This window comes from Aspergillus homomorphus, assembly GCF_003184865.1.
Source record: "Aspergillus homomorphus CBS 101889 unplaced genomic scaffold BO97scaffold_22, whole genome shotgun sequence".
Lineage (NCBI taxonomy): Eukaryota > Fungi > Ascomycota > Eurotiomycetes > Eurotiales > Aspergillaceae > Aspergillus > Aspergillus homomorphus.
The window spans coordinates 372248-400044 of NW_020291908.1; the positions used below are offsets into that span (position 1 = coordinate 372248).

Here is a 27797-nt window from a genome sequence, read left to right on the forward strand (position 1 = left end):
ATCTTTTTGCCAATCACTTGATTGTGTACGAGATGTTTTGCCGTTTCAATTGCTAACATCCCTTCCCAATAGGTGCCTTCATGCTCAAAATCACAATAGTCATACCCTTCATATGGAAAAAAAAAACTGATAATTTTCAAATTTCGTGCTCATGTAATCACATCTCATCCACATTCGTAACTCCGTAGTCCCTAAGTTCTACACCAGGGCTTTCGCTCCCTCATTCGAAGAACAACCCATGCTTGGTATGCCACCCCTCCAAACTATCACTCGGATACCCCTCGTGCACCTGCTTCTTGCCCTCGGGCCAGCGCACCCACGCGGGCTTCGACCCGGCCATGATACAGACCATCTCGTCAGGCACAGGCAGCTCGGTGTCGATCGCCGACGCGAACGGGTGAATCAGCTCCGGCCAGTGCTCGTCCCACAGCCAAAGCATGGTGCTGCAGTTGGAGCAAAAGCTCCGCTGCGACGAGCAGACCTCCTCTTCGGGAGTGCCGCGGGCCTTGATCGCGGAGTATTTCCTGCGCCCCATGTTGTCAGTTGATTGTATTGTAAGGTGAAGAAAAGCCATTTCTTTGGCTAGGTTCAATTTTGGGAGGGACATTTCATCTCACTTGATTAGATCCTGGCCCTTCTTGATCTTAAGGCTGTCGGCGATTCCGCCCAGGTTGACGCTGCCGCTGTACCCGCCCACCTTGCGGCAGATGCTGCAGGCGCAGTGCTGGTAGGGCACCGGCGTGGAGGATTGGAGGGTGAATTCAATACCGCCGCATTGGCAGCTTCCTTCCAGTGTCCTGTTTTTTGGTTAGTGGGTGGTGGTTTAGAGGAGGGAGGGGTGTATTCGTTGAAGGTGGGGGGATATGTTTGGTATGGGGTGGAGTGAAGGGGGGCTTACATCGGCATTTTTGCTGTTACTCGTCTGTTCTTGTGGTCGTGCTATATTAGTAGTTGGATGCTGGACGTGCGTGAACTGCGAGTTTCTTCGAAGCACTGACAGCGCTGTTCTCGTATGATATATCGCTGGTGTCGGGTGCAACGTCATTCATGTATCAGCGCCGCCAGAGTCCGTATCTATGCGGGGCTCAGATAGCAATTCGCTACTGCATTCTAGGGGTAATAGCATGACCCTGACCCATGGCTATCCGAGATGCCCCCTCTCGTGGAATCCTCAAGCCCACTCGTCCTATTATTGCCCCTCGTGATGTCCATCCTACTCGATTCCTACATATTACACGCACGGGTCCGGCGAGTGACCCCGCACGGAAGTGTCAGGTCGAAGCTATAGCTTTGGAACCAGGGACAGTCAATGTAATGCTCTGTAAGCATTACGAGTGCATCTTCTCAAAGCCTAGACCCCTTAAGGCCATACTGGCATATACATACGGTGTTGTTCACAGATGCCTGTAGATCGCCGTGGATGACAGTGTTTGTCCTGTTTGTCTGACCGGCACCGCGGACCTGGCCCTTTTTTTTGTCCCTACAACAAGTGACTTGAACGCCGCCTCCGATAAACAACCGATAAGACGTGCTTGACCACCAATTCGTCCCTACTTTTCTCTCCTGAAATCCACCCCCTCAAGAAATATACAGCCTGTCGCCATGGGTTTCGGAGCTCCGGGCGGTGCCGCAGTCAACTACAAGCCCACGCCGTAAGTGGCCTGATCACCTCACTATCTCAGCCTTCCTTCAGTCCGTGTGCAGTCACGGTGGAAAAGCTCTAGCGCTAATCCCTGAATCTGCTATGCAGCCCTGAGCGTGGTAGCTTCCCTCTCGATCACTACGGTAAGTCGCGTTCCCCTGTCGAGTTCGATTCAGCTGCGCAAGCGAGCATGATCACCCGGCTTTTCGATCAATGCGACGGGGACAATCTGCGCTACTTCCCCGTAGGACGAATACAGAGACCCTGGGCTAACGCATCGAACCGCTGAATATAGGCGACTGCAAACACCTGATCTCGGAGTACCTGAAATGCCTGAAGTTGAACCGCGGCGTGAATAATGACGCTTGTCGGCAGTTAGCGAAGGGGTACTTGGCTTGTCGGATGGATCAGTATGTCTTCTCTATTCCATACCATGCTCATGCTTGGTGGGCTGGGAATAGGGCAATTACTGATCTCTGTTTTGTGCGGTAGTAACCTTATGGCGCCGGACGATTTCAAGAACCTTGGGTTGACGTTTGAGAAAGATAAGGCTGGGGCGGAGGGAGCTGCGGCTGGGGCGGAGAAGAAGGCGTAGAATAGATCTTGGGGTTGCAGGTTAGGGAGGCTTGTACGATATGTGGGCTTCATGGTGGGTGAGAGACGTGCTGTATGATTCATGATGTGGTAGATTGTATATTTTCACTCTTCTTTTTTCTCTGGCGTTGGAACAATGGTTATATTTTTGGTGCATAATGGATGGATGGATGTACAGTGCATGCACTAGTGGTCTGTATATACTTGACAATCCCTTTTCTAGTACATTATATCGTATACAAAAATAATGCAACATCCTGCCTGTGGTATCAACCGGCAAGCCTGTCCTCACCCGATGCGTAATCGAAGATCATGCGGGGAAGGGAAGGCTATCTCCAGGCAATCTATCCGCACCGCCGCGGCGACAACTTAAATCGGCCATTGCCCGCGGCCACTGGCACTGGCCCTTCAACTCCAATCAACCACCACATTTCCTCCTAAGATCACCACCAATACGAACACAATACAAACACAACACCAACTCCCTACCAGGCCATTGCCTCCATAAAACCCACCTTAACCGAAAACCCCAACCACCTGCATGCCCACGCCCCACAGATGTCCTCCATCGCCCGCCCTCCAGACCCCTGCCTGGTAGCCATCATCCTCATCGTGCGCTCGCGCGCCGGCCCGCGCTTCGTCTTCCACTACCCCCCCAACCCCCTCAGCGAGAATGGCTTCCGGTCCGCGACTTCTTCCTCGAAAACCTTCTCCTCCTCGCGACGTGCTTCGCGCACAAAATCCAATCGGAAGGATAACGAGTCCAGTTCCAGTGAGGACAGCGGGTCTACCTCTGATGAGGATGAGGAGGATTTACCTATCCTCCCGCCGCCGCCGGCGCAGTCACAGTCACAGCAGCAGGGTGGTGGTGGTGTGGTTCAGTCGTCCTATGTAGGGGGCATCGGGGGCAATAATGGGGGCAATAGTCGCCGGCCGAGTAGTTTTGGGTTGAGTGATGATGGTGGAGGTGGTGGAGGGGGTTTGCGGACGGGCATTGCTGGGTCGCCTGGCGCCGAGTCGCAGAGGGCTGGGTCGATTGGGTCTGGGAGGGGGTTGTTGCGTGGGACTGGTGGTGGTGGGAGTAGTATTAAGCAGCAACGGGGGGCTGGGTCTGATGGTGAGGAGGAGGGGTCTGTTGCTGAGGATAAGGGGGAGGATGAGGTTGGGGGTGCTAGTGCTGGTTCTGGTGCTGGGGGTGGAGGGCAAGCTGCTGGTGGGAGTGGAAGTACGGGCACAACAACAGCAGAGGGAAGTAGCAGTGCTTCTGCTGGTGGGGGTAGTGTTGGCAATGGCGCACGGCCTCCTTGGGAAACGCTGTTGGGACTCCCGGCTGATGTCTGGGAGAAGTTGCTCAGTCCGTCGCGCTCGTGGCATAAGCGGCGCTTCGAGGTCGGAATCAATGACCTTGCTTTTGTCGGGTGGCCTGTGTTTGTCCGCGAGGATGGCAAGTGGAGGAAGGAGAGGCGCAAGAAGAGGAAGCCTCGTGCGACGTGGGAGGGAGGGGAGCTCGGCCATAACGAAAACCCTGATGATGATGACGGGGAGGCGGACACCGAAGAAGCTCGGGAGGAGGCAGTGGATCTTATGGTGGCTTCGACGGAGACGTTGAGTCCCAAGCAGATGACCCCGTCCGAGTCTCAGCGCGCGTCTATCACCAGCATCAAGTCCGCGAGGCCGGCGAGTGAGTCGCTGGATGGAGATGATAAGGACTCCATGACTATGTTCAACGTCGTGTTCGTGCTGGATCCGCCCCTCTTGGAGTATTCCATGCGTCTCCGGGAGATCTACGATAACATCATCAAGAAGTTCTCCAAGGCGTTGAAGTGGGAGCAGGCGCGGACGGACTACGTTTGGAGAGAAGCTCGACATATCTCGCACATTAAGGAGAAAGCTAAGGAAAAAGGTATGTGATCGTGTCTAATGTTGAGCGTGTCCGTGTTGACTCAATGGCTTTCTACAGGAATGTCCGTCAACAGCCTCTACTCCGATCTTGTTCACCAGTCGTCCCTGGCCAGGGCCATATACACCGTCTACACGAGCATATCAGCATCGAAGATCGCATCGGTCACGCTGAATGCTGACGTTTCCATCTCATTGCAGATTCCTCCTTTGACATCGACACCATTCTTAGCAGGACCTACTGATAAGGCGTATCCAGGCCTCTGGCTCACAACCGCAGACAGTGTCACGCCAGTTGATGATCCAACTGCGGACGAGAACACTACACCTCATCAAGTGTTAGCAAAACACTTTGCTTTGTTGTTACTGGACAACGAAGCAACCATTCTCAGAGATGTCGAGGCTTCGGGAGGGGCTCTGGCCCCGGCGCTTGCTCACTATATCCGTTGTTCGAAACCTACCAAGTCCTTCGCCCAAATATCCGTCACCTCCGGCATACCACTTTCTACCATCCAAATGCTAGCGAGCCATCTAGTGTACTGGCGAAGAGCGCGTGCGATCCCCCCACTTCATCAGAGAGACACCTACGTCGTGTCTCCAAACTGTGACTTGAGCAAACTGGAAGTAGCGACGGCTGCCTACCAAGCAGCTTTCCCGACTCTTCCTAGTCTTCCGAAAATGCTATCGGCCATGAGTGGCACTCCCAGACCTTACGGCAGCTTTATACCAAGTAAAGACCACAAAGTCACATACTTCGCCATTCTGGCGTGGCTGCTGCGAGGTGGCTGGGTCACCCAGCTGCGCGCGTTCGCAAGGGTCAAAGTGTCGCCCGAGATCAAGATGGCTGTGGAGGCAGCGCTTCGACGCGAGGAGGTGGACAAGTACCTGAGCCAGAGCGTCGTCAAGTCCGACGTACAGGACATTGACGATGCCAGCTCATCCTCGTCCTCGTCCCTCGATAGCCAAGACAGCGGGGAAGAAACCCCCATGCCTGGCCGCCACAAACCCGGAAAGAAGCTGGACCTATCGCATTCATTACTCGACCGGGAAACGTCCCTGAAGACGTCGTCTCTGCTTCTGTTCCCGCACCGCGCCTCGCCGTTAGAGTCCCGATGGTTAGATGAGATCATGTCGCGGTTCCCTGATCGCCGCGGACCGGGTGAGGGCCCCAATTCCGACGGCCCGGACACTGACCTGGACCTTGTGGAGTTGCGCACATCGTTGAAAAATTACTGGCCGCGGTTTATCAAATATTTCAACGGATACGACGCACTGGAGAAAATCCCCGTTCGCGAGAACTTGAAGCGCAAGCTAGTCTGGCAATTGCTCACGCGTCTGGGGCTGGTGACAGGGCAGCAGTCGTCCATTGAGCTGGACCCCAGAGAACAGGTCCTGGTCAGTGTGCGTCATTGGTGAAGATGGACAGAGACGAGATGTGTTGATGATTAATGAACCATAAAACCGGGGCATACCTATAGTAAATAAGCCCACCCCAGTAAGAGAGAACCAAAATAATACCCCAGCCTTATACGGCACTTAATACACGAGCTCTTGAGATATGCAAATACTAGCAAACTTCTCTTCCACCCACTGCCTAACTTGTCCCCTCCCCAAACACATGCTACTGCATGCGATTGGGAAAGAGAGCACGTGAGCACCTTCCCCCTTCCATCCTTCCATTGGGACACAATAAGCACTGTGCCAGGTAATATTACCTTACCATTGCTCTCTCTTTCACTTTTTCCTTTCTCCCTCCCTCTTTCTCGGGCAGTAACGTAGCGCATGCACCTTGAAACAGCCACAGAATTAGGTTTGGGGACGGTTCATGCGAGCCGCGGCCGGCCGGAAATCCCGAAGTGTTCCGAACTCGCACCGAAATGGTCAGATGGCAAGGGCATGGCAAGAAAAAAGAGGGAAGCGATTTGGTACGGGCACTAATAGCTCCGTTGCAGCCCTAATTTTTCGACAGCTTTTTGGTTGGATCATACCCGGGTTAAGCGATCGATTGTCCTCCCATAAAATCTCTTGGGGTGTGATTCTGCTATGTTGTTGGGGAGGGGCTGAGTCGGGAGGTGTGGTACTTTTAAGTAGAGGATATAGTTGATTTTGGGGTTTGGGGTTGGTTCTTGGGGACATAGATGTCTGCAAGGGCTCGGGATCTGTTACTTAGTGATGGACTACCTTAGGGAGTGGGTTTCCGGGGTTTAATTGGGTAGATTTTTGTCCTGAGATCGTAGGTAGAAGATATCAGTTACTTTAAGTGCGTATATAGATAGGTTGCGTAGCGCTAGTTGTATTCGGTGGTGCATGAACTCATTTCATACTTGTGATGAAGGGAACGACTTAACGACTCATCCTGTGTTAGAATACCGAGGTTCTTCTTCACTGCACGCAGAAGCGGGAAGCTGCATGGCTCTCGGTATGATGGTTCTTCATTGGGTGGGTATCCTGTCTTTTATACTGTACCTACGTAGATTTACCCACCAGATCATGGACAGGGCTCGGCCTCGTTGTAGATCTCTTGAGTGGCGTATGGCTCGGTGGTTTGTGGCACTGGAGGCGCTTGATCTGGGAGAGGGTTTCGTGAAAAGCATTGTCAGGTGCGTGAAGTGAGTAGCTTGAGTGCTGAGTGTGGTCGTGAGACGAGGCTGTCTACTCGATACTTTGGCAACCAGTAGACTCCCTCCCAGGCGTAACTGGCTGTTTATTCCTCCAGAATTGATGGAAAGCTGTCGCTGTAGTACTAATTACTACGTCGTTGTCATGAACGACCTCCGCGGTTCGTCCGACTTCGTTGAAGTGCGGTGCTCCATCAACAATATATATACCGAACAGAAAGTGGTAGTACCTGCTCAATAGAGCTCCGACTTGCAGCAGCATTATAGCGAGATGATGAGATTGGAGATGGCGGCCTGAATAGGCTTTATTACATTGACTATGCCTCCGAGTCTTCTTTGCTCTAGCATTGTTGATGTGTTGACATTGACAGTCATGTTGCCCGCTCAACTGTACACCGGATTGGGTCGAAGAGCATCCATGAACCCCAACCCAACAACCCCTCCATTGCTCCCCTCTATTTACTTGGCTAGGTAGGCTGGCAAGGGAAAATAGCAAACCGGGTGAGTCAGACTAGCGCCGGAGTAGCACGGTGCATTTGGAGAGTTGACTAACGCGCCAGAAAATGAACTGTGTGACCCTGCTGTCGAAGCAAAACTAGTAAACAAAAGACAGTAGTGAGGGGTGCGGGTTGGTTGCCATTCCTGGACGACCACATCAATGGCGTCGAGTGTCGGCTCTTGCATCTGGTATAGATAGGCTATTCTATGTAAGCGACGCAAGTAATCTGATCAAGGATTGGACCAAGTGCAGCACATTGACAATTGTCCATTGTGAGCCCGAGTGAGGAGGATATCGTGGAAGTCCGAGCTGAAGTGGAGAGGGGAAGGAAAATGAGGGGCTAAAAGAAAAGAGGACTGAATGATGGAAGTAGCGTTGCGGACCAATGATAGACTGTCAGCATAAGGGACATTCACAGGCATTTTACAAACATAAATTACATCCATGGATCATGCAGGTTAGTTAGGCTTGGGATTGAGGAGGAGCAAGTGAGTATAAGGACCATAGGACTGCCACTGAAGATTCTCTTCCCTCAGTTGGCGGGCATCTCATGCGACTAAGAATACTGAGGGAGGTTTCTCTTTATAATGACCTGACTACAAGATGGCACTGTCAGACTGAGGATGCAACACCATCGCAACAACAACTCGCTCTTAGCAATCCGCGACCAACTGTTGGTATCTTCACGGCCAAAATTACCGGACGATTCACGGGGCTGAGGAACGAGCAAGAGTGGTTCATACCCACACAAGCCCTGACATCCACCAACCGCACTTCCTCCTCAGAATGTGCGGGTATATGGAAGGAACAATGTTTTTGCAGCTTTTTTTTTCCTCATCGTCTTCTTCATTCCTCCAACTCCGGGTCTCTCCAAGTTTTTAGGTAAATTGGGTAAAATATCTAGGGTAAATTGGGTAACAGAATAAAATACGAGATTGGAGGAACTCAACTGTTAGTAAATTCAACTTCATACCACCAATCCATCGCTGAAATCGGTGATATCAAGTAGATTCCAACTTCCGTCCATACCAGTTGAAACGAAAGTGTAAGGGAGGTGAAAAGGGTAACCAGGCCAAGGGGAGAGAAGATTCCTTTCTTCGGCTTCCACGTCCCTTCCGGCGGCTTGTAAATTATTATGACTCTGACACACACACACACACACACACACACACAGACTGTTACTCCCTCACTCCCTCACTAACTACACTACACTACTCTGTCTGTCTCCGTCTACTACTCCTTCATCCTCGTTTCGTTTTTCCCTTTCCCTTCTTACTCTTCCCCCTCCCCTCTTCTTTCCCCCCTCCCCTCCCCTCCTCTACTCCTTACCCTTACCTCCACTCAGAAACTGGGTCTTTCGCTTTCCCTTCATTTTCCTCTCCACCGGCTGTCCGTGCCTGTGTTGCTGTAGTGAAGTGGTGCGCCTTTTCTCCAGTACACTTTTTCCGTCCTCCGATCCACACATTTCTGTGTTTCGCGGAACTACGAGTTTTCTTATTTTTTTCCCTTTCGGAACTGAACAAGGTAACTTGATCGATCGATCACTTTAATCTTACCCATCTTGTACCTTCTCCGCACAGGTTCTGCTTCAAACTCTTCTGTCGCAGCACCTCATTCTCTTTCGATTCTTTTTTTACTTTCTGCCTTCTACCGCACCGGGCGAATTTCCAAAACTTCGAAGTTTCGGATCACTCGTCACCACGTGCAAGTCGCGCTTCTCGTCTACGCTTCACACAAGGGGCAAGATCAACAAGTTCCTTGCGAGCCTTCCAGCGTGCATTGTTCTCGACCGTGCCCTCTTGTCCTACCGTCAACTAGCCGGAGCCAGGAGCGCAGTCGGATCCTTCGGTGAACCGGGATCTTTTAACCATTTGCCGTGAGTTTGGCAAGGGTTCAACATCGAAACACTCACCCTAAACGAGTCCACTCAGGTACTCTTAAACGCAGTACGATTTCTCGCGTAGCGGTTTTAGTGCCCGCGAACCTCATCCACGTCGATCCCTAGATCTCACCCCTCGCTCACCGTTCGAACGGCCCTTGTCGAGAACGAGCTTCAAGATCGATCTACGCATGCGATCCGTGTTCTAGATCTCAACACAGATCAGACTGTTTGCGAGCCGACCACATCTGTCATCGCCCGTCATACTAGTACGAAAGGTTCGTCCTCGGAATACAATCACAGCCACCTGCTGCTGAGTAGGAGTGATATCCAGCGACGGGAAGTTGCATAACGGCGGGGTTGCCTAAACGGCGGAAGTTGTATCTTCTGCTTGCCATCGTCGGTGGATTTATCTCACCGACCAACTGTGGTTGACTTTCCACGTTCTCTGGCAGAACAGAATATTTCACGCCGTCTTCGTCTTTATTTCCCCCTTTAGAACGGTACATTAGATACGTCCTTCGTACGTCAAGAAGATGGCCGCTACATTTTCCTACGCACAAGCAGCAAAGGGCGTCGCTGCCACAAATTCGCCCGCCGAGCCAGTTCCCATGTCCGACGAGCAGAATGCCGAGGTTAACGCGGAACAGTCCACGGAGGCTGTACCTGCCAAGGTGGAGGCAAACACCGAATCCGAGAATGTGAACGGCACCAATGACAAGGAAGCTGAATCGTCTAGCGTTGGCAACTCTTCGTCTACCTCCGGCACGCTCAAGGATGAGGATGGATCAAATACGCCCAATGGTACCTCAGAGTCTACCTGGGACAAGCAGTCCCAAGCATCCGGACCGGAGAAGGCGACCGGTGAAGAAGAGGGCACTGATGACAAGACGGATGAGAAGGAGAAGAGCGCACCGGCTAAGGAGCTTAAGGCTGCCCCCCTCCCGACAGTGAACGTGTGGCACCAGAGAAAAGAGGCCCAGGCGGCTAAGGTCAAGGCTATGGCCGCATTGAAGCCCGCTACGAAGGCCGGAACTCCCAAGACTACGTCCGCTGCTTCCTCAACATCAGGCGACCAGCAGCAGGAGCCCGCGAAGCCCGCTTCCAAGAAAAAGGGAACCGATGGCCAGGAAAGTGCCAAGGACCGCAAGAAGACCGACGGAGCCAAGGGACGGGACGAGAGTGCAAGCATTCCCCCCGTGGGAGATGCCAACCTTTGGCCGACGCCCGATGTTGCTCAAGGTGAAGAGAAGAAGAAGCCTCAGGAGAAGTCCGAGAAGAGCCCTGTGATCCGCCCTCACGGCAAGGAGAAGTGGATGCCTGTCCCATATGTCCCGACCGCCGTCTTCAACACCCCTCTTCCTTCCGCTGGCCGTCGCGGTGGAAGATCGGCCCGTGGTGGACGTGAGGGGGCTCGCAATGGCACCCATGGCGCTGAGAAGAATGCTTCCGGCCAGGCCGCGCAGGGCTCCACGAAGCAGACGACTGCTGCAGACAGAGGCAGGAACGAGCCCAACTCAGCTCGCGCTAACTCTCTGCCTGCGCAATCCAGGCGCTCTAACAGCGTGGATGCTGGACTGCCCGACTCCCGTAAGCACCAATCTGGTCGCGGACCCAAGGGAGCTGAGAACGTCCACGCCGCCCAAGGTGGCAAGAATGTAAATGGCGCCGATACTTTCCCCCGTCACCACCGCGATGCTAAGCAATTTGCCAAGGGTCATGAAAAGGGCTCCGATCATCACTCCAGGAACCCCCAGTTGTCCGTCGATACACAGGCTGGTCCTCGCTCCGGGTCTGCTCGTCCGGACAATGGCCCGAAATCTGGCGATTTCACCGGATTTCACGACCGCAAAGACAAGGACTTCTCTCGCGAGTCGCGCGCCGACCGGGGACGAGGCTCCCACCGTGGAGGGCGTGGAGGCCATGCCGGCTTCAACGGCGCCCAGAACACTCACTTCGCCAACAACCACATGTCGCACCACACCTTCACTCCATTCAAGTCTTTCGGCTTCGGTGATCGCCAGAGATCACAACAGCACGGTCCTGCTAATGGCTCATCAGGGGGCCACAGAATGTCTTTGCGCTCTCCTTCCCTCCCCAACGGTGCCATGTATCCCCCCGTCTATACTTACCAGCCGGAGATCAACAGCATATACAGCTTCCCGCAAATGCATGCTGCTCCCATCAGTCCAATCCCTTATCAGCAGTACATGGAGCCTTTCTCTGTCATGAGCATGCTCGGAATGCAATTGTAAGTGGATAGGCCCTTTTCAAGTCTTCTGGTATGGCCCAAAGCAGCTAATGTGTGCCCCAGGGAATACTATTTTTCGGTTGATAACCTTTGCAAGGACTTGTTCCTTCGCAAGCACATGGACTCGCAGGGTTTCGTCGCTTTATCCGTCATTGCCAGCTTCAAGCGGGTTAAGTCCATGACCGAAGACTTCAACCTCCTGCGTCACGTCTCTCACTCGCTGAGAACCGTCGAGTACGTCACAGGCGAAGACGGAATTGACCGTTTGCGACCCCGGGATACGTGGGAGCAGTGGGTTCTCCCCCTCGAGCAGCGCGACCAGTCTGCCCAGAATGAGGGTCCTGCCACCGTCAGTGTCCTCAACCCTCCCAAACAGGATGACGCCCCCATGTTCCAGAACAATGTGGAAGGTGTGAATGGTTCAGTCGCCAATGGCACTGTTGAATCCCGGGCTTCGAAGACACTGTCATCCGACGCTCCGGAATTCTCGCCTTCTCAGTCTGTCAATGCCCAGACTGAAGTCGCAAACGTACGGATCCCTCTTGTTGATATTTATAACTGAGTTAGATTCGGGTAGCCGCGGTGTCCGAGGCAGCATTTCACAGCTGCCTATGGGATTCACGGCTCAGCGCTCTACTCAAACATTCCCCAGAAGATGCTAATGCTCAGTGGCTCTCAGGTGGAGTAAATATAGTCCACGTTTATTCCAATGAAACATACGGAGTTCGGCGACCACGTGTTCTAGGTTAGTTTCGAGATCTCCCGCATTGAGATTTCATTTCGTTTATACTAATGCGACAGCAGATGCACACTGCCTAAATGGCTAGGCTACCAGGCAACCTACTGAAGCTAGGTAATCAGCCGGAACTCTGGTCCTGCAATTGTTTCCCGATTTCCCTCAACGACCACTCACATACACTCATACGAGTATCGATTCACATCCCTTACCAGAAACCTCAATTGTGACCGCTCTCGACTCTTACCCAATTCTCGCCATTCTTCCTCCCCGAAAATTTCCAATGCACAAATGTACAATGAATTTCCCAGAGCTTAGCGTTTGATGATCGATATTTCTGCACGAAACGTCAGCAACGGTTCTATTGTTCAATTTTGCAGCGTCTTTTGACAAGCAGCAAAGTCTTGAAACCAAAGAAGGTCATTCTAGACTGTGTCTCACTCATTGAGAAGAAGTTCACTTTTGTCCAGGTTGCGCTGTGCATCTTGACTTAGTGCAGCTGCTGCTTCCATAATAATGCCGAAAGATGACTGTACACTGAATGCTAGTCTGATTGCCGAGCTGGAAAAGTGATTTTGTTTCTCTTGCTTTTTCTTGCCCCATGTTCTCACACCATTTATGTTTTCCATTGTGATCCTGCCGTCATGACTTGCATCTATGTTTGTTTCCAACTCGCCTACGACCCTTCCAAGCGAAGTGAATTGAGTTCCCACATTCAAGGTCTTGGCCCTATATCTTTTATGGTTCACGCGCGTTCTCACTTTCTATCTCTGTTTCTCTCTGCTTCAGTCCTGGGAGGTTTCAAAAATTTCTGGAGTCCGGGCATGTTTTTACTGGGCAGTATCCCTGCACCTGATGCTTGCTTCCGTGGTGCGCCGGGCTGAATCTTTCCACGACCATAGACTGTTTATCCGGGATTCTTATCTTTCCTAATACTGCGGTACTGTTTTACCCTTGTTGTCTCGATTTCTAGTACGAATGGAACAAAAACAAAAACCAACATAAGGAGAATTGCTTCATGGTCTTTCTTATCGATCCTGCCGCTGGCACGTGCTTTTCACTGGGGAGAAGTGGTATTCAGATTACTATTGAGTTCAGATGGAGTACTGGGCTTGTTTCTACGCTGGTTTCTATTGCCTGTCTTTCGCGACCCGAGGTATAACTCAAGCGTTGCCCTCTCATTCTGCATTGATTAAGGAGTTTCCGGATTTTTGGGTTATCTACCACAAACTGCATTGGGGGTATTCGGCTGAGCATGGGATGTGTGGGTGTTTGCTAGTAATTCCAATTGATGGTAAACCTGGGTCTCTCACTGTTAAGTCTAATTGTTGAATCTAATTGCTGTTCGAAGTCTTTAGTGGCGATAGAGCCATTCGCAGCCTTTACAACAGGGGCCTGCTTGTTTAGGTATATCGTTTAGTCAATTGTTACTAGTCAATTGGCTTTGCGAAGCTCTTGTAAGGATGCTTGCGAATAAGCATGTAAGAATGATGAGTAACTACTAACTTCTCAGATACTAGGCAGGCAATAATATGCGTGATGTGCTAGTTAACGTTAACGATAGTTGAGTTACTCGCAACTGCTCAGCTGAGTAACTGCAAATTACGTCGGCGTTCATGGAACAATGACTAAGCACTACCTGAGAGCGGGCTGTCGGAGAAGCAGCGCCATGAGCCGAGCCGTCTCAGCTTCATCCAGTTGCCTCCAGCATTCATTTCAATCAGAACCTCCTAAGCACCCTTAAACACATTCGCGTCCTTATTCTGATACCATGGACGTGGCCTCCCGGCAGTCATTGCGACTGCTTCAGTCCTCCCGCAGCCAACTCCTCAATTCAAGCTCCCTCTCCCGCTCCTCCATAGTCACAGCGAACACCTTGAATCGGATTCGACGGAGAGATGTCTCTAATTCAGCTCGCAGACGAGCTCCAGAGTCTTCCTTCCTAAACATGGGCCCGACATCCTTGCAGTCGGGAGGCCCAACGACATATTTCTCCAATCGTCAGACACTGCCCCTCAACACTGTGGTCCGGTTCGTACCCCAACAGACGGCATGGATTGTTGAGCGCATGGGCAAGTTCCACCGGATACTGGAGCCTGGCCTTGCTTTCTTGATACCATTCATCGATAGAATCGCATATGTTAAGAGTCTCAAGGAATCTGCAATTGAGATCCCTAGTCAGAACGCCATCACCGCCGACAATGTGACGCTGGAGTTGGACGGTGTATTGTACACGCGGGTGGTCGATGCATATAAAGCCAGGTGAGCTTGATTTTGACTCAGTATCCTTCTAATTCATGGCACCACTGGGCTTTTAGTGCCCTGCTTTGTTTTTTCTCCCCGCGCATCTCGCCGACTCCGCTAACCCTGTGGTCGTTGGTTTCTAGCTACGGTGTCGAGGACGCTGAATACGCCATCTCCCAGCTCGCGCAGACGACTATGCGCTCCGAAATCGGCCAGCTTACCCTAGATCATGTCTTGAAGGAGCGCGCTACGCTCAACACCAACATCACGCAGGCAATCAACGAAGCCGCTCAGAGCTGGGGTGTCGTTTGTCTGCGGTACGAGATCCGGGATATCCACGCGCCGGAGGGAGTGGTGGCTGCGATGCACCGTCAGGTCACTGCGGAGCGATCGAAGCGAGCGGAGATTCTTGACTCTGAGGGTCAGCGTCAGAGCGCCATTAACATCGCTGAGGGTCGCAAACAATCTGTTATTCTGGCCTCCGAAGCCATGCGTGCCGAACGGATCAACCAGGCTGCTGGTGACGCCGAAGCCATCTTGCTGAAGGCGCAGGCTACCGCGAGGGGCATCGATCTTGTCGCTAAGGCTATTGAGGCTGGCCAAGAGAACGCCCACGGCGCTCTTAGCCTCAGCGTTGCCGAAAAGTACGTCGATGCGTTCTCCAAACTGGCCAAGGAGGGTACTGCCGTTGTTGTTCCTGGTAACGTGGGAGACATGGGCAACATGATTGCGCAAGCCATGGCCGTATACGGCAAGGTCAGCCAGAGCCAAGCGCGCAGTCTCGCATCAAAGGCTCTGGATGTGCAGGAGCCCGAGCCCTCTCGAACCGACACCTCCCGAAGCTCCAAGACCGGAGAGCAAACGACGGAGCGTCACCCGGACGATGATGTCTCTCAGGCCGAACTGGACGAACTTGATCATGCTAGCCAGTCGAAGAACTAACTTGAAGTGCCTCTAATCCGATGCTTTATTCAATCTTCCTGCCATCTCTAGCCGTGTTGTATTATCCCCACTGTTGGCCCTATCCTCTTCTCGGCTGTCTCCATGATACTTTCAGCTTACGAACCTCCACATGACAACGATACTATTCTAACCGCACTTGTAACTTTACTCTTGTCCTCTGCGGCCTGTATGGCCTGTTATTGGATTGATTGTCGGCCATTTGATTTTGCATGAGCATCACCGTACGGCCTTTGTTATGCTCGTTTAGTTGGTGGGGGATTTTCTAGTCTCCATCGATACCATGTACAGTAGATAAAAAAGTGGATTATGGCCTGAAACCTTCTGCATGCGTAGTAGATTGGACTTGCGCATCCCGGGGATGTACTGCATTGAACAGGTGCAATCCAGACCGTTTCGGATATGGGTAGGAGGAGCTCGGGCCACCGCCTCCCGCGCCGCCCATTCTGGAGATCGCGACTTGAGTAGAAACGAAACGAGCGCGCCTTCATCGGCCCTTGGTCCGCGTTCTCTCCGCCAAACCCCCCCACGGCCAGATCAGGTGGTCTTCACCACGACCTCCAGACTCATATAATTTTCCCTCATATCCGTGGACTGAGAAGCCCATGATCCGATGAACCGGGCACAAGCTTGCTTTGCGATGCTCCATCCCAGCAGTCCCTCATCCACGTCTATTTGCCTGTGATCGACTCCGAATACGGACCTCGCCTACCACGAACATTAGGCGAACTTTTTCTTCCTCCTTCCCCACGAATAGAGCGAGGAAGGGTACTGCGATGCATATTATAAAGCCAGTTTGGCTGACGCATGGGGGTACGTTCCGTCACTTGACCTTTTCGCTAGCCAAAGATTGTCCTTTCATTCTCCCTTTACATGTGCTGGCGCTGTCGAGGGTCTCTTGAAAATCATCAGAGCTGGGGCTAACCTTTTACCTTCGGGTGTCTATCCACAGGCGAGCGAAAGGATTTCGAAGTGTATAGCTGCGATGTTTCTCCCGACGGATCTCGCTTGGTGACTGCGGCTGGAGGTCAGCATCTTCCCCCCCAGGACATAGGTGTGCACTCGTGGCTTGATGGGATTAGCGCTAACTGGAACCCAATTCCCCTCTTGCGGTTCTTGCAGATGGCTATGTTCGGATCTGGTCTACGGAGGCCATTTGCAACACCGAGGACCCGCAGTCTGGCAATAAACCTAAGCAGCTGGCTTCCATGAGCAATCACTCCGGCACGATTCACACGGTTCGGTTTTCGCCCAACGGGAAATACTTGGCGTCGGGGGCAGACGATAAGATTGTGTGCATTTATACGCTGGATGCTAATCCTCCTTCTCATGCGTCTACGTTCGGTGGGTATCTGGGGTCTCCTTTGCGATTTTTCTCCAGCGCCACAAGGGCTGGTTGAGTTAATTGAGTGAAAGCTGGCTAATGGTTCGTGCTTCCGGTTTCTAGGATCCAACGAGGCGCCCCCCGTGGAGAACTGGCGCACCATCCGAAGGTTGATCGGCCACGATAACGACGTTCAGGATCTAGGCTGGTCGTACGATTCGTCCATCCTTGTTTCTGTGGGGTTGGATTCTAAAGTCGTGGTTTGGTCGGGGCATACATTTGAGAAGCTCAAGACGCTGTCCATTCACCAGAGTCATGTCAAGGGAATTACGTTCGACCCCGCGAATAAGTACTTTGCTACGGCTAGCGACGATCGCACGGTTCGCATCTTTCGATTCACGTCCCCTGCGCCGAATTCCACCGCTCACGATCATTTGAACAACTTCATTCTCGAAACTACCATCACCGCGCCGTTCTCGAACTCGCCTCTCACCGCGTACTTCCGACGTTGTTCTTGGTCTCCGGATGGCATGCATATTGCGGCCGCGAATGCGGTCAATGGACCCGTCAGCTCGGTCGCGATCATCAATCGCGGCTCGTGGGATGGTGACATCAACCTCATCGGGCATGAAGCCCCTGTTGAAGTGTGCGCCTTCTCTCCGCGACTGTACTCCACAGAGCCGATCAATAAGCAGGCTGTGGATAGCCAGGGTCACGCGGTGGTCAACTCCGTGACCGTAATCGCTTGCGCGGGAGGGGATAAGTCCCTCAGTATTTGGATTACGAGTAATCCACGACCGATTGTGGTCGCGCAAGAGCTGGCTGCTAAATCGATATCTGATTTGGCCTGGAGTCCGGATGGAAGGTGCCTCTACGCAACCGCCCTCGACGGCACGATTCTTGCAGTCCGGTTTGAAGATGGCGACCTCGGCTATGCCATGGAAATGGAAGAGAACGAGAAGTCGCTTACTAAATTCGGCACTAACCGGCGGGGTGCAGGCATCGCCGAGACGACGGATGGGCTACTGCTTGAGGAGAAAAGCAAAGCTGGAGAAATCAAGGGCGTCGAAGGTCGTATGGGGGCTCTGATGGGTGACGATCACGCAACTACAGAGCCTACGGCCAACGGGAAACCGGCTCAAGCACAGTCGAATGGCGTCACTACAACCTCTGCTCCTTCACCAGCTTCAGATGCGCCGAAGGCCCAGCCCAATGGAACAGCAGCGACACCGGCGGCCCCAGAGCCTGAGAAACCTGACCCTTATCAGGCAAAACTTGAAAGGTTGAAGCAGCGTCCCACATACACGAAGGACGGAAGAAAGCGGATAGCGCCTCTCTTGGTGTCTGGGGCTGGTGCTGCCGAGTCATCCCTCCCACAGTCCCGGTTAATGGCGTCGGTCAGCAGTCAAGTGAAGGCCGATACCCCGCAATCGATTATCGATCTCTCGAAACCTTTCGACGGGCTGCCCAAGGGAGGGATTGCAGCGCTGCTTTTCGGAAACAAGCGCAAGCTCGCACAGCTTGAGGGCGACGATGATGGACATATTGAGAAGCGTGTGACCCTGGCGAGCCAGAATGGGGCGACCCCGATTCTAGCCAACACGCCCGACGGCCTGTTACCTGCGCAGACGCAACCTGCGCCGACGGGCCAGCAACAGACTCCAGAATACATCCGGCCTGCGGTAACGAATCCCTGCATGGCAATCAGCCAACTCCGGTTGGCTGTCCCGAAGATTCGGAGTCAGATACTACGAGCCATAGATTCCACTGGCAAGCCCACGGAGCCCCCCGGCACATCTAGCGAATTTAACAAATCGCGAGCCGATGTTATTTTCGAAGCGCGTAACCCGTCTCCGGCAAGCTTGACGGGGCGTGTCGTTGACCGAGAGCCGGTCCGACTTACCCTGTTCCGTGGTGAACAGCCGTTGTGGCAGGACTTCCTCCCACGACCTGTTCTGCTGGTGACCGGTAACCAGAGCATGTGGGCCGCAGCCTGTGAAGATGGGTCTGTGTATATCTGGACTCCAGCTGGACGTCGCTTAGTCAGTGCGCTGGTACTGGAGGCGCAGCCCGTAGTCCTGGAGTGTAATGGTCCCTGGATTCTCTGCATCACGACCGTGGGCATGTGCTACGTATGGAATGTCAAGCACCTCTCCTCGCCCCATCCACCTATCTCCCTCCAGCCAGTGCTGGACGCGGCCATCCACACATTGGGTGCTCATCCGACGGCTGCGCCTGCCATCACCAATGCTCGCATCAACTCCGAAGGCCGGATCGTGGTCGCGTTGACGAATGGCGAGGGGTATTCCTACTCCCCGTCCATGTATACTTGGCAGCGGATTTCGGAGGCCTGGTGGGCGGTGGGCAGCCAGTATTGGAACACGACCGAAGCACCAGTGGGCAACCTTCAGTCCGCCGACGCGCAGCAAGACAAGGAAGCCAAGGCAGCCGTGTCGGCCGGCATCATTCCGTTTTTGGAACGTAATACCACCAACGAGACCTTGCTGCGGGGTCGGGCCTACTTCTTACAACGACTGATCAAGGTCCTGCTCTCCCGCGAGGGCTACGAAAGCTTCGAGTCCAGCGTATCCATCGCTCACCTGGAGAACCGACTGGCTGCCGCGCTATCTCTCGGGGCCAAGGACGAATTCCGTCTTTACCTGTCGATGTATGCTAAGCGTCTCGGGGCGGAAGGATTGAAGATGAAGGTGGAAGAGCTTCTGAAGGGGCTGATCGGCGGTTTGTTTGAGGAAGATGAGACGGATACCGTTCGTCGTCTGCAGGACAACGAGCAAGAGGGCCGGAATTGGCGCGAGAGCTCCGAGACGCTCTGTGGCTGGCCACGGGAAGTGTTGCTGAAGGAGGTGATCTTATCACTCGGTAAGCTTTTCTTGCTTCATAACCTTTTTTGTTTGTCGCTGACTCGGGGTCACTTTCTAGGCAAACATCGGGATCTTCAGCGGGTGACGGTGCCGTACGCCAAACTACTGGGCATGGTCGACAATGAAGCGGAGGGTAGTGATGCGATGGAGACATAGACTGTGTCTTGTGCCTTGTTGCAGTTTCAAACCGATCATCTGCGTTTGGCGTTCGTTTGGCGTTGCGTAGCCACTTTCAGTCCATACCGACGGATGGATGGATGGATGGATGGATGGATTGCATGCATGGGTTTGGGGAAGGATCAATTTTTATTCGAGCATCATGCGGATCATGCTTTCGCTACTGTGTACTATAGTTCAATTCGAACATTGACCATCGTGATGGTCTTTGCTATTCAGCGGTATTCTGCTTGCGAGATGTTGTCCAACATGTATAGAGTATGTACTGTACAGTACAGTTAAACCAAGCCCGTGGAAGAAGTTACGTAACGCAGGGCTGGCGAGTCATGTGGGCGGTGAGGGGGCCCTTGAGGGCCCTCCACCGCACAACACAAAGAGAAGAAAGAAGGAAGGAAGGGGGAAGAAGAAAGAGAGCGTCATCGTTCGAGAGTCAGTCTGTCAGTCTTCTTCTTCTTTTTTCACACTAAGTACTGTTGGGCAGCTTTCATACTTCGTCTGCATTTACCACCACCACCACCTCCTCCTCCTCCTCCTCCTTCACTCAATTGAACCAATTGGGTCTGTAAACTCTACTCCTTGACTCCTCCCTCAGTTTCAAGCCCACTGCTCTGTGCCGTGGGCACCGTCATCACGTCTCCCTCACAGCCGGGTGTCCTGCTGTTACTTTCACTCCGCTTCCATCGCTCCGCAGCTGGTCCTGCTTTGGCCTCGCGCCTGATCCAATCTCAATCTCTTTTCCTTAACCCCTCTTCCTCCTCCTTCTCGACTTTCCCTTCTTCTTTCCTCCCCTCCTCCCCGCCTTCTTTTCTCTCCCGCCGGTCTTATTCCAGCAAGAAGAAGAAATCCTCCAAAATGCCCCCCAAGAAGGCTGTCGTGCAAGAGAAGGTCCTGTTGGGCCGCCCAGGCAATAACCTGAAGAGTGGTATCGTATGTGAGCATTGACCCCACCGACTAATTTTCCTCTTCCTTTTTTTTTCTGCTGCTTGCTTCTGCTACTGCTGCCCCTCCCAACCCCCCCAATTTTTTATCCGTTCCTTTTTTCTTACCCTATTTAACCTCGCTTCCCCTTGCATCAATTTTTTTTTCTTCTTTTCTTCTTCCCAACACCACAATTCCCACACATTCCTTTGTAGGAATTAAGGATCAAGATGGTTTAACATCTTTTCTAGGTTGGTCTCGCCAACGTCGGCAAGTCCACGCTCTTCCAGGCTATCACGAAGTCCACGCTGGGTAACCCCGCCAACTTCCCCTATGCCACCATCGACCCCGAGGAAGCTCGTGTCATTGTTCCTGATGACCGCTTCGACTGGCTGTGCGAGCACTACAAGCCTAAGTCGCAGGTGCCTGCCAACTTGACCGTGTATGATATCGCCGGTCTGACCCGCGGTGCCTCCACCGGTGCCGGTCTCGGTAACTCTTTCCTGTCTCACATCCGTGCCGTCGACGCCATCTTCCAGGTCGTGCGTTGCTTCGACGATGCCGAGATCATCCACGTCGAGGGTGATGTCGACCCCGTCCGGGATCTGAACATCATTAGCGAGGAGCTGCGCGTCAAGGATATCGAGTTCGTCGAGAAGGCGCTCGAGGCCCTGCAGAAGCAGACCAAGCGTGGTGGTCAGTCCCTGGAGATGAAGAAGCTGCGCGAGGAAGAAGGCACTGTTGCTAAGGTCCTTGAGTGGCTGCGCGAGGGTAAGGATGTGAGAAAGGGTGAATGGGGCCCCAAGGAGGTACGTTTGATTTTTTTTTCTCCCCGTCTGCTTGCCCACCCACCCACCACCTCCAAATTATTATGATGAATAAGAGCACTGCTCGAATATAACCCAGCTCGTCGAATGGCCTCATTTTTATTTACAACGCAGAGGCCATGTTGAGATAAAATCCCATCTGATATTGTTACTTTGGATTATTGTTCTTGAATACACTCATTGTGTGGTGGGAACCGAGCGCTAACCCGTTCGCTCATTCAGGTCGAGACTATCAACCCTCTCATGTTGCTGACGGCCAAGCCCGTTGTCTACCTGGTCAACCTGAGCGAGAAGGACTACATCCGCCAGAAGAACAAGTACTTGCCCAAGGTGTTCGAATGGATCAAGACCAACTCGTCCGGTGACCCTCTGATCCCCATCTCCGTTTCCTTCGAGGAGCGCTTGACCCGCTTCGAGGACGACGCCGCCGCCCTCGAGGAGTGCAAGAGCCTGAACACCAAGTCCGCCCTGCCCAAGGTGATCACCACCATGCGTCAGTCGTTGAACTTGGCCAGCTTCTTCACCACCGGTGCCGACGAGGTCCGTCAATGGACCATCCGCAAGGGTATTAAGGCCCCTGCCGCCGCCGGTGTCATCCACACCGACTTCGAGAAGACCTTCATCCAGGCCATCGTGTACAACTACGCGACCCTGCGCGAGTACGGCGACGAAGCCGCTGTCAAGGCTGCCGGTAAGATCATGACCAAGGGTAAGGATTACGTCGTCGAGGACGGTGATATCCTGTTGATCAAGGCCGGTGCTGCTCGCTCTTAGGTCTTGTGATGACTTGTAGCAATTGTAGCAATTAAAAATGAATTGTTATGAACTGGTTCTTTCATTTATCTTCATTGTGTCTGGTATTCGTAAAACTTAAAGTGGGGTTGTTGACTGGAGCTCTGATCGGAGCTTACCGCTGCTGAATTGAGTGTTTCAATCATGGCTCCTTGCAGTCCGAATCCTTGTCCCGAATTGCGTCAGCTTTACATGGTACTCGCGTTGCATAGCAAGAAACAATGGATTGAAGCCAAGCTTCGCAGTTCATAGAGGAGAGATTAGTAAACCTAGTTCGAGAGCTTTGATCACAATCTGTGAAATAGGATAGAGGCCTGCGAACAACAGCTTTCTACTAGAGCATCCAAGGGCACCCAGCAATTCCAGCTTCAGCTGTAACTATAAACACAGATTATATTAACAAAGAAATAAACTACGCATAATGAAAATATCCTCCTGTTCCAAGTGTCTACGACTCTTGAAGAGAAGCACGACCGCATCGAACGCAGATAAAGTCACGTGACCCCGATTCCCCGCAACGCAACGCCCACTGCCCAGCAGATAATGACCGGAGCCAACCCGGCCGCCGCGAAGCAACAACTTTGAACTCACTCCAGCAATACAACACAAAACCCGCCATGTTTAAGAAAGAGTGAGTTTACTCCGCTCAGCTATTGTCTAGCCTACACCCCTCCCCTCAATCCCACTCAACCACCGGAGTAGCAGCGAAGCAGAACGAAACGAAGCATTACCCCGCCTCATTTGTACCTCAAGCTACGCACACCACTTGCACGCCAAACCAGCACAATCAGCGCAGCGCCCCCCTATGCACCACCACCAACGGGGGCTCCAAATTCAAACCCACCCGAAAATCAACCCAATGCTAATATAATATACTCAAAAATAGAATCCCCCCGAGCAACCGCTCAAAAGTCAAGTCCTCAGTGCAGCGCGCCCTGCGCCAACGCTTCCTAGAAACCTACCCTGGTTTCGAACCGTACATCGAGGATGTGCTACCTAAGAAGGCGCAGTTGGATGCTGTGAAGCTGTACGTTTTTTCCCTTCTGGCCCCCCCCCCACCCCTGTTTATATATGTATAGCAAGCTGCGCGCACCCCATCCCCACACCCCCCCCACCAAAATCAAGAATTCTATGCTGATTTCTCTTCTGAGGATCTAGTCCCGAAAAAGCAACCCTCTACAGCATAGACTCGATCCCCCTCTTCTTCCAACCGCAAGACGGCCCCCCGATTCCCCATCTGAAGCTGCTGCACGCCTACCCGGACGCCCTGCCCACCGTGCAGATCGACCGCGGCGCCATCCGGTTCGTGCTCTCGGGTGCCGCGCTCATGGCGCCCGGGTTGACCTCCGCTGGGGGACGGCTGCCTGATAAGGAGAATGCGGTGGAGGCCGGCCAGGTGGTTGCTGTACGGGCCGAGGGGAAGGAGACGGTCTGTCTGGTGGGGGTGTTGAAGGTCGGCACGGAGGAGATTAAGGAGAAGGGGAAGGGGATCGTGCTTGATGAGGGGCATTATCTTGGGGATGGGCTTTGGAGGATGACTTTGGATTAATTTTTCTTCTTACGAGGGGGGTTAGAGGGGTGAGGGGGGTTTAGGGGGTTTTTGTTACGATCTTGATACCATTGCTGTAGTCTAATGGATTGCTTTGGATTGCTTTGGATTGCTTTTTGTGTCTACTTTGGTGGAGAGTTGGTATTGTTGTCTTTAGAAAGGATGAGGAGGACGCTATATACACACGGGGGAATTCTATTCCAATTCTGCAGGACGCGGCGATAGCGGTGACGTCGGTGACAACGATGACCACGATGGCGTCCGCATCGCCAGTCCCAGCCCCTTCACGCTCGTGCTGGACCCGTTCATCCCCGTCCCTGTCCACCCCCCATCCCGCAGCCCCGCGCGCGTCACCGCCCGCTGCAGCATCTCCCCTGTCCCGTCCAGAGCGATCAGGAACCGCGCCAGCTCGGCGCACAGGTCCCAGTCGTTCCGCTTCGATGCCAGGTACATCAGCCGCACCACGTAGTCCTCGATCGGCGCGTCGTGGTCGTCGGCGTCGTCCTCGAACGCCTGCAACACCAGCAGGTACCCCACGGCGGTTTTGAGTGATCCGAGCTTGAGGGCCTGTTCGAACAGCTCCTTCGGCGATGGAAGGTATGCAAACAAGGTGCGCCAGGATCGCAGCTCCGTCTTTCGAGTGCATTGCACAACTACATCCAGATACACCTTCGTCGGTAAGGATGCTTGTAAAAATGATATCACGATCGGAAGCAGCGGCTCGTGCCTCTGCGAGGGGTCGTCGGCCTTGCTGTCCTTGCTCTGGTTGTCGACCTCGTCATCCAAGACGTGGTGCAGGAGAATCTCGAGCGCATGCGGGAAGTAGGAGAGGTGCGAGAAGTGCTGACACAGCGACAGCGCGGCAGGCATGTCTCGCTGGGTCAGACTGTGCTGGAGGAAGTAGGGGAGGAAGAGATGCGTCTAACCAGGTTAGTGCTGCACTGGTACCTTCATTAAGAGTACTTACGCGGATAGCGAATTTCAGCGCGGAGAAGGTGACATCGCGTCGCTGGGTCATCTCCGCCTCCACACCCAACACGATACCCTTGTTCAGGAGTACAGATAACGGGTAGAAGTCCAAGGGTACCTCAAGCGGTTTTGACACTTCATCTCGCTGCAGGACATCCTGCACATCGCCCCAGGCAAGGAGCTCTTTCCCACAAAACGTCCACAGCGAATCCCTCAACGAGAAGTCGCTACGGTACATATTCAAGGCCATCTCAGCCGACGGACTAGCCGGAAGGGACTCGTCAACTGGCGCAAAGTTGAACGATAACTGGTCTCGCATCAAGATATAGTATTCGACGTCGTGCGATACCACGCGCATGTCGTATTTCAACTCGCCGCTCTCCGAGAACGATGGCTGCAGCAGGACTAAATTGCCATCTACCAAAAGAAGCACGGATGCCACCTTGACATCTTGGGAAGGGTCGCCGTTCCCTATTGTTGTTAGACTTGACTCTCACAACGCGGTGGCGCACTTACGCATCTGGTCTTCGGGCAAAATCCAACTGATTGCCCGGACTCTGGTCGGCGCGCGCACAATCCCATGAAAAGCTATCTGCCCCACGGGGACCAGCGTTATTCGAGAGTGTGCCGAGTTGATGATATAATGATAAAGGATATTATCGTATGTATAAACAAGCAAGGAGTCCTCGCCCGATGCTCCGACAAAGACCACCGGCGAGGGGAGGTATTCTATATGTAATATCGACTGATTGTTAAGGGGCATCTCTCGCGAGTACAATCGCAACTACACCGTCATCAACAAAAGCGTGACCAGAAGGGTGAAGATTTACTTACCTCGTATGATCCGTCGTTGTCAATGGCGGCAATCAGAATGTGTCCGTACCAGCACATGCCCCCTCGTACCGCAAAGGAATTCTCTATTTTAGGGTCTTCGAACACCTTCCACCGGCCGCTGTTCACACTGTAGTGCGCAAGCCCTCGTCTGCCAGCTATAGCAACGTATCTCCCGTCCTGAGAGACGACACTTGAGCGAATCGGCCACTGTGAGTGAAGGTAACTCGGAGGGTATTGTGCGTGATGCCACAGCGAGTCCTTCCCCGAGATAGTCATGAGATCTGGTAGATCGTGACCGCGGTAGAGGATAATCTCGGTCCCAGTTTGCAGTAGGCCTCTAGCCAGATTCGCAGAAGAGTAGCAGCCTGTCAAAGCGCTCCGTGCTGTTTCCAGTATCCACAAGCGACGATCGTTCTGGCCTGTAAGTATTATCTCGGAGCCGCCACCGATCCAACAACCGTGTGAGATGCCAGTCACCCAGTTCTCGCCGTTTGAGTCGGCAAGTGAACGATCTGCCGCAAAGCTGCTCTCCCCCGACTTTCCAAAAACGCTCCAAGTCGTCCAGCCATGCTCATAGCCAGCAAAAAGGCAATACCCATCTGGCGAGTAGCTCATGAATGTAACGCTACCGGTCGTAGCTGGCGAGGCCGGGAGCTGTAGTTTGTGTGATAGAGGAACGTTGCCCAGGTAGTCCTTGGCTGTATAGACCAAGATCTCACCGTTGGCGCAGCTCACGGTAAGGAGAGAGAAGCGAGCATTGACGACAACCTTGACAGCTTTCTCGCCATCATCTTTGGGGTCATGGAAACAATGGCCCTTGAACAGCTTCTTGGCGTCGTCCGAATCTTCTGCGGCCCGTTGGACGGCGTAGGCCTGGCCTTCGTTGGTCACCCATATTAGCAAGTTGATAGCTCGATCGTACACCATATTCGTAATAGACGTGCGCTTCGACACGCCCAGTACGCGACTAAGGAGCTCCGACTTAGTTTGCGAGCCGTCCGCATCCGGATTCCAACGAATGCATTGGATGGCTGCAGGCTTGACAGTCGCGACAACAAGCTCCATATCAAGTGCGAGAGCCTTGGCAATCCCTGATTCTATCTTGATAGCCATTCGGAAACGAACGCTAACATCTCGTATCCCAGTGGCCTCTTCCTCCGCGGCCAAGCGTGCGAGCGTCTGGCGGCGGGTCGAGGTAGATTGATCAAAATATTGCTGATATACACGGGTATTAGGGCTGACAGCGATTGTATAGGTAAGAAGATATCCATTGAGTGTCTGAACGACGAGTATATTCGAGTCGGGGTGCATTAGAAGGGCCACATTGGAGCCATAGTTCTCCAGCGACGAGGCGGACCGAGCAACGGCAGCAACAACGGCGGTGGGCTGTATCGCCCGTCAACATGAGCGCATCAATCACATCATAAAGGACTCACTCTTGTTTGCCAGAGCGCAATCGATGAATTGGTCATCGTCGCAAACATATAACCACTCCGGGAGACACAAAGGCCGGTGATAGGCTCATCCGCCCACGCCGTCTCCGTAACGGCCGCCCTGTCGCGGGCATTATTAACATTCAACGACTCCCCTTGTTCCGCAGAGCTATCGTAGTTTAATAATTCCTCGTCGTCGGATGCGAGGACCGGAATTCTAGGGCCATTGATCGCATAGACCCGGGGGACTCCATAGGGCCAGTACATGGCTCGGTGCAAGCGCGAGGGTCACGGAGCAGAACAATTTCACATCGAGTCATCTTCGTCTGGAACTAGGTCGTTAGATCGTCGGACTCGAGACAAGGGAGATCCCGTAAATGCCGACCATATCCATTCAAGTAGAATTCCTGACTTCGCTGTGACCCGATGAGTCGCGGAACTGTAAGATGATATGGACTTGGATGTCAATCGGGAAGCACGGTGATTATCACGTGCAGGGGAGCTCCGGGAGCAAACAAGTCAAACAAAGCAAAGCCCCCGCATCCCAAAATCCGCCCCGCCGCGACTCTTCTGGCCAACAACAAGTTTAAATCTCCCCGGCCCTTTTGCATTGCATTGATACCCAAATTCGCTCACATCATGGTAGGTGGGCTCCTTTTAGTGTCAACTTTGCATACGCCCCTGGAGATCAGCATCTGACGTGTTCCATACTCTAGGCTCCTACCGAGTCCAAGAAGCGCTTGGCGCTTGCTATTATCGACTTCCTGGGT

The 27797-nt window shown here is 53.1% G+C and overlaps 8 protein-coding genes across 8 annotated transcripts; 6 read left to right on the top strand and 2 right to left on the bottom strand.

Moving 5' to 3' along the window:
• Nucleotides 1–144: 144 nt before the first annotated feature.
• Nucleotides 145–1027, bottom strand: BO97DRAFT_392072 (GFA family protein). The gene is made up of 3 exons (XM_025693853.1): nt 899–1027; nt 618–797; nt 145–524 (listed from the first exon to the last, which is right to left on the bottom strand). Exons 1-3 carry the CDS (start codon nt 904–906, stop codon nt 221–223), a joined length of 492 nt encoding a protein of 163 aa, XP_025550682.1. The 5' UTR covers nt 907–1027; the 3' UTR covers nt 145–220.
• A 427-nt stretch (nt 1028–1454) lies between these two features.
• BO97DRAFT_406169 (coiled-coil-helix-coiled-coil-helix domain-containing protein) lies at nt 1455–2330 on the top strand. The gene is made up of 4 exons (XM_025695360.1): nt 1455–1652; nt 1751–1785; nt 1938–2052; nt 2135–2330. Exons 1-4 carry the CDS (start codon nt 1603–1605, stop codon nt 2235–2237), a joined length of 303 nt encoding a protein of 100 aa, XP_025550683.1. The 5' UTR covers nt 1455–1602; the 3' UTR covers nt 2238–2330.
• Nucleotides 2331–2765: 435 nt separating this feature from the next.
• BO97DRAFT_470975 (nitrogen permease regulator 3 family protein) lies at nt 2766–5551 on the top strand (the record flags this gene model as incomplete). Its single annotated transcript, XM_025700002.1, has 3 exons — nt 2766–3366; nt 3517–4139; nt 4197–5551. Exons 1-3 carry the CDS (start codon nt 2795–2797, stop codon nt 5549–5551), a joined length of 2550 nt encoding a protein of 849 aa, XP_025550684.1. The 5' UTR covers nt 2766–2794.
• Nucleotides 5552–9262: 3711 nt separating this feature from the next.
• On the top strand, nt 9263–12446 carry BO97DRAFT_97511 (La domain family). Its single transcript, XM_025701172.1, has 4 exons — nt 9263–11382; nt 11446–11911; nt 12062–12127; nt 12187–12446. Exons 1-3 carry the CDS (start codon nt 9668–9670, stop codon nt 12068–12070), a joined length of 2190 nt encoding a protein of 729 aa, XP_025550685.1. The 5' UTR covers nt 9263–9667; the 3' UTR covers nt 12071–12127; nt 12187–12446.
• Nucleotides 12447–13820: 1374 nt separating this feature from the next.
• On the top strand, nt 13821–15637 carry BO97DRAFT_392084 (SPFH domain-containing protein). Its single transcript, XM_025693854.1, has 2 exons — nt 13821–14380; nt 14506–15637. The coding sequence occupies exons 1-2, from the start codon at nt 13890–13892 to the stop codon at nt 15302–15304; spliced, it is 1290 nt and encodes a 429-aa protein (XP_025550686.1). The 5' UTR covers nt 13821–13889; the 3' UTR covers nt 15305–15637.
• A 185-nt stretch (nt 15638–15822) lies between these two features.
• Nucleotides 15823–19876, top strand: hir1 (putative histone transcription regulator Hir1). The gene is made up of 5 exons (XM_025692776.1): nt 15823–16135; nt 16275–16349; nt 16445–16666; nt 16770–19526; nt 19587–19876. The coding sequence occupies exons 1-5, from the start codon at nt 16099–16101 to the stop codon at nt 19682–19684; spliced, it is 3189 nt and encodes a 1062-aa protein (XP_025550687.1). The 5' UTR covers nt 15823–16098; the 3' UTR covers nt 19685–19876.
• Nucleotides 19877–20557: 681 nt separating this feature from the next.
• BO97DRAFT_470982 (GTP-binding protein YchF) lies at nt 20558–23791 on the top strand (the record flags this gene model as incomplete). Its single annotated transcript, XM_025700003.1, has 5 exons — nt 20558–20632; nt 20875–21432; nt 21673–22193; nt 23129–23269; nt 23401–23791. 5 exons carry the CDS (start codon nt 20558–20560, stop codon nt 23789–23791), a joined length of 1686 nt encoding a protein of 561 aa, XP_025550688.1.
• A 195-nt stretch (nt 23792–23986) lies between these two features.
• On the bottom strand, nt 23987–27446 carry BO97DRAFT_470983 (RIC1 family protein; the record flags this gene model as incomplete). The annotated part of the gene is made up of 5 exons (XM_025700004.1): nt 27031–27446; nt 25595–26980; nt 25277–25544; nt 24759–25231; nt 23987–24712 (listed from the first exon to the last, which is right to left on the bottom strand). The coding sequence occupies exons 1-5, from the start codon at nt 27292–27294 to the stop codon at nt 23987–23989; spliced, it is 3117 nt and encodes a 1038-aa protein (XP_025550689.1). The 5' UTR covers nt 27295–27446.
• Nucleotides 27447–27797: the final 351 nt, after the last annotated feature.

What these genes read in the sequence shown, in the direction of transcription:
- BO97DRAFT_406169 (XM_025695360.1), top strand. Translation starts at nt 1,603, where the DNA reads ATGGGTTTCGGAGCTCCGGGCGGTGCCGCAGTCAACTACAAGCCCACG. An exon ending in CTTCCCTCTCGATCACTACG is followed by an intron (nt 1,786 to 1,937) that starts GTAAGTCGCGTT and finishes CGCTGAATATAG; the next exon opens with GCGACTGCAAACACCTGATC. An exon ending in TTGGCTTGTCGGATGGATCA is followed by an intron (nt 2,053 to 2,134) that starts GTATGTCTTCTC and finishes TTTGTGCGGTAG; the next exon opens with TAACCTTATGGCGCCGGACG.
- BO97DRAFT_97511 (XM_025701172.1), top strand. Translation starts at nt 9,668, where the DNA reads ATGGCCGCTACATTTTCCTACGCACAAGCAGCAAAGGGCGTCGCTGCC. An exon ending in AGCATGCTCGGAATGCAATT is followed by an intron (nt 11,383 to 11,445) that starts GTAAGTGGATAG and finishes TGTGTGCCCCAG; the next exon opens with GGAATACTATTTTTCGGTTG.
- BO97DRAFT_392072 (XM_025693853.1), bottom strand. An exon ending in AAGGGCCAGGATCTAATCAA is followed by an intron (nt 525 to 617) that starts GTGAGATGAAAT and finishes CATGGGGCGCAG; the next exon opens with GAAATACTCCGCGATCAAGG.
- hir1 (XM_025692776.1), top strand. Translation starts at nt 16,099, where the DNA reads ATGCATATTATAAAGCCAGTTTGGCTGACGCATGGGG. An exon ending in AGTTTGGCTGACGCATGGGG is followed by an intron (nt 16,136 to 16,274) that starts GTACGTTCCGTC and finishes GTCTATCCACAG; the next exon opens with GCGAGCGAAAGGATTTCGAA. An exon ending in TTCTCATGCGTCTACGTTCG is followed by an intron (nt 16,667 to 16,769) that starts GTGGGTATCTGG and finishes TCCGGTTTCTAG; the next exon opens with GATCCAACGAGGCGCCCCCC.
- BO97DRAFT_392084 (XM_025693854.1), top strand. Translation starts at nt 13,890, where the DNA reads ATGGACGTGGCCTCCCGGCAGTCATTGCGACTGCTTCAGTCCTCCCGC. An exon ending in GTCGATGCATATAAAGCCAG is followed by an intron (nt 14,381 to 14,505) that starts GTGAGCTTGATT and finishes GTTGGTTTCTAG; the next exon opens with CTACGGTGTCGAGGACGCTG.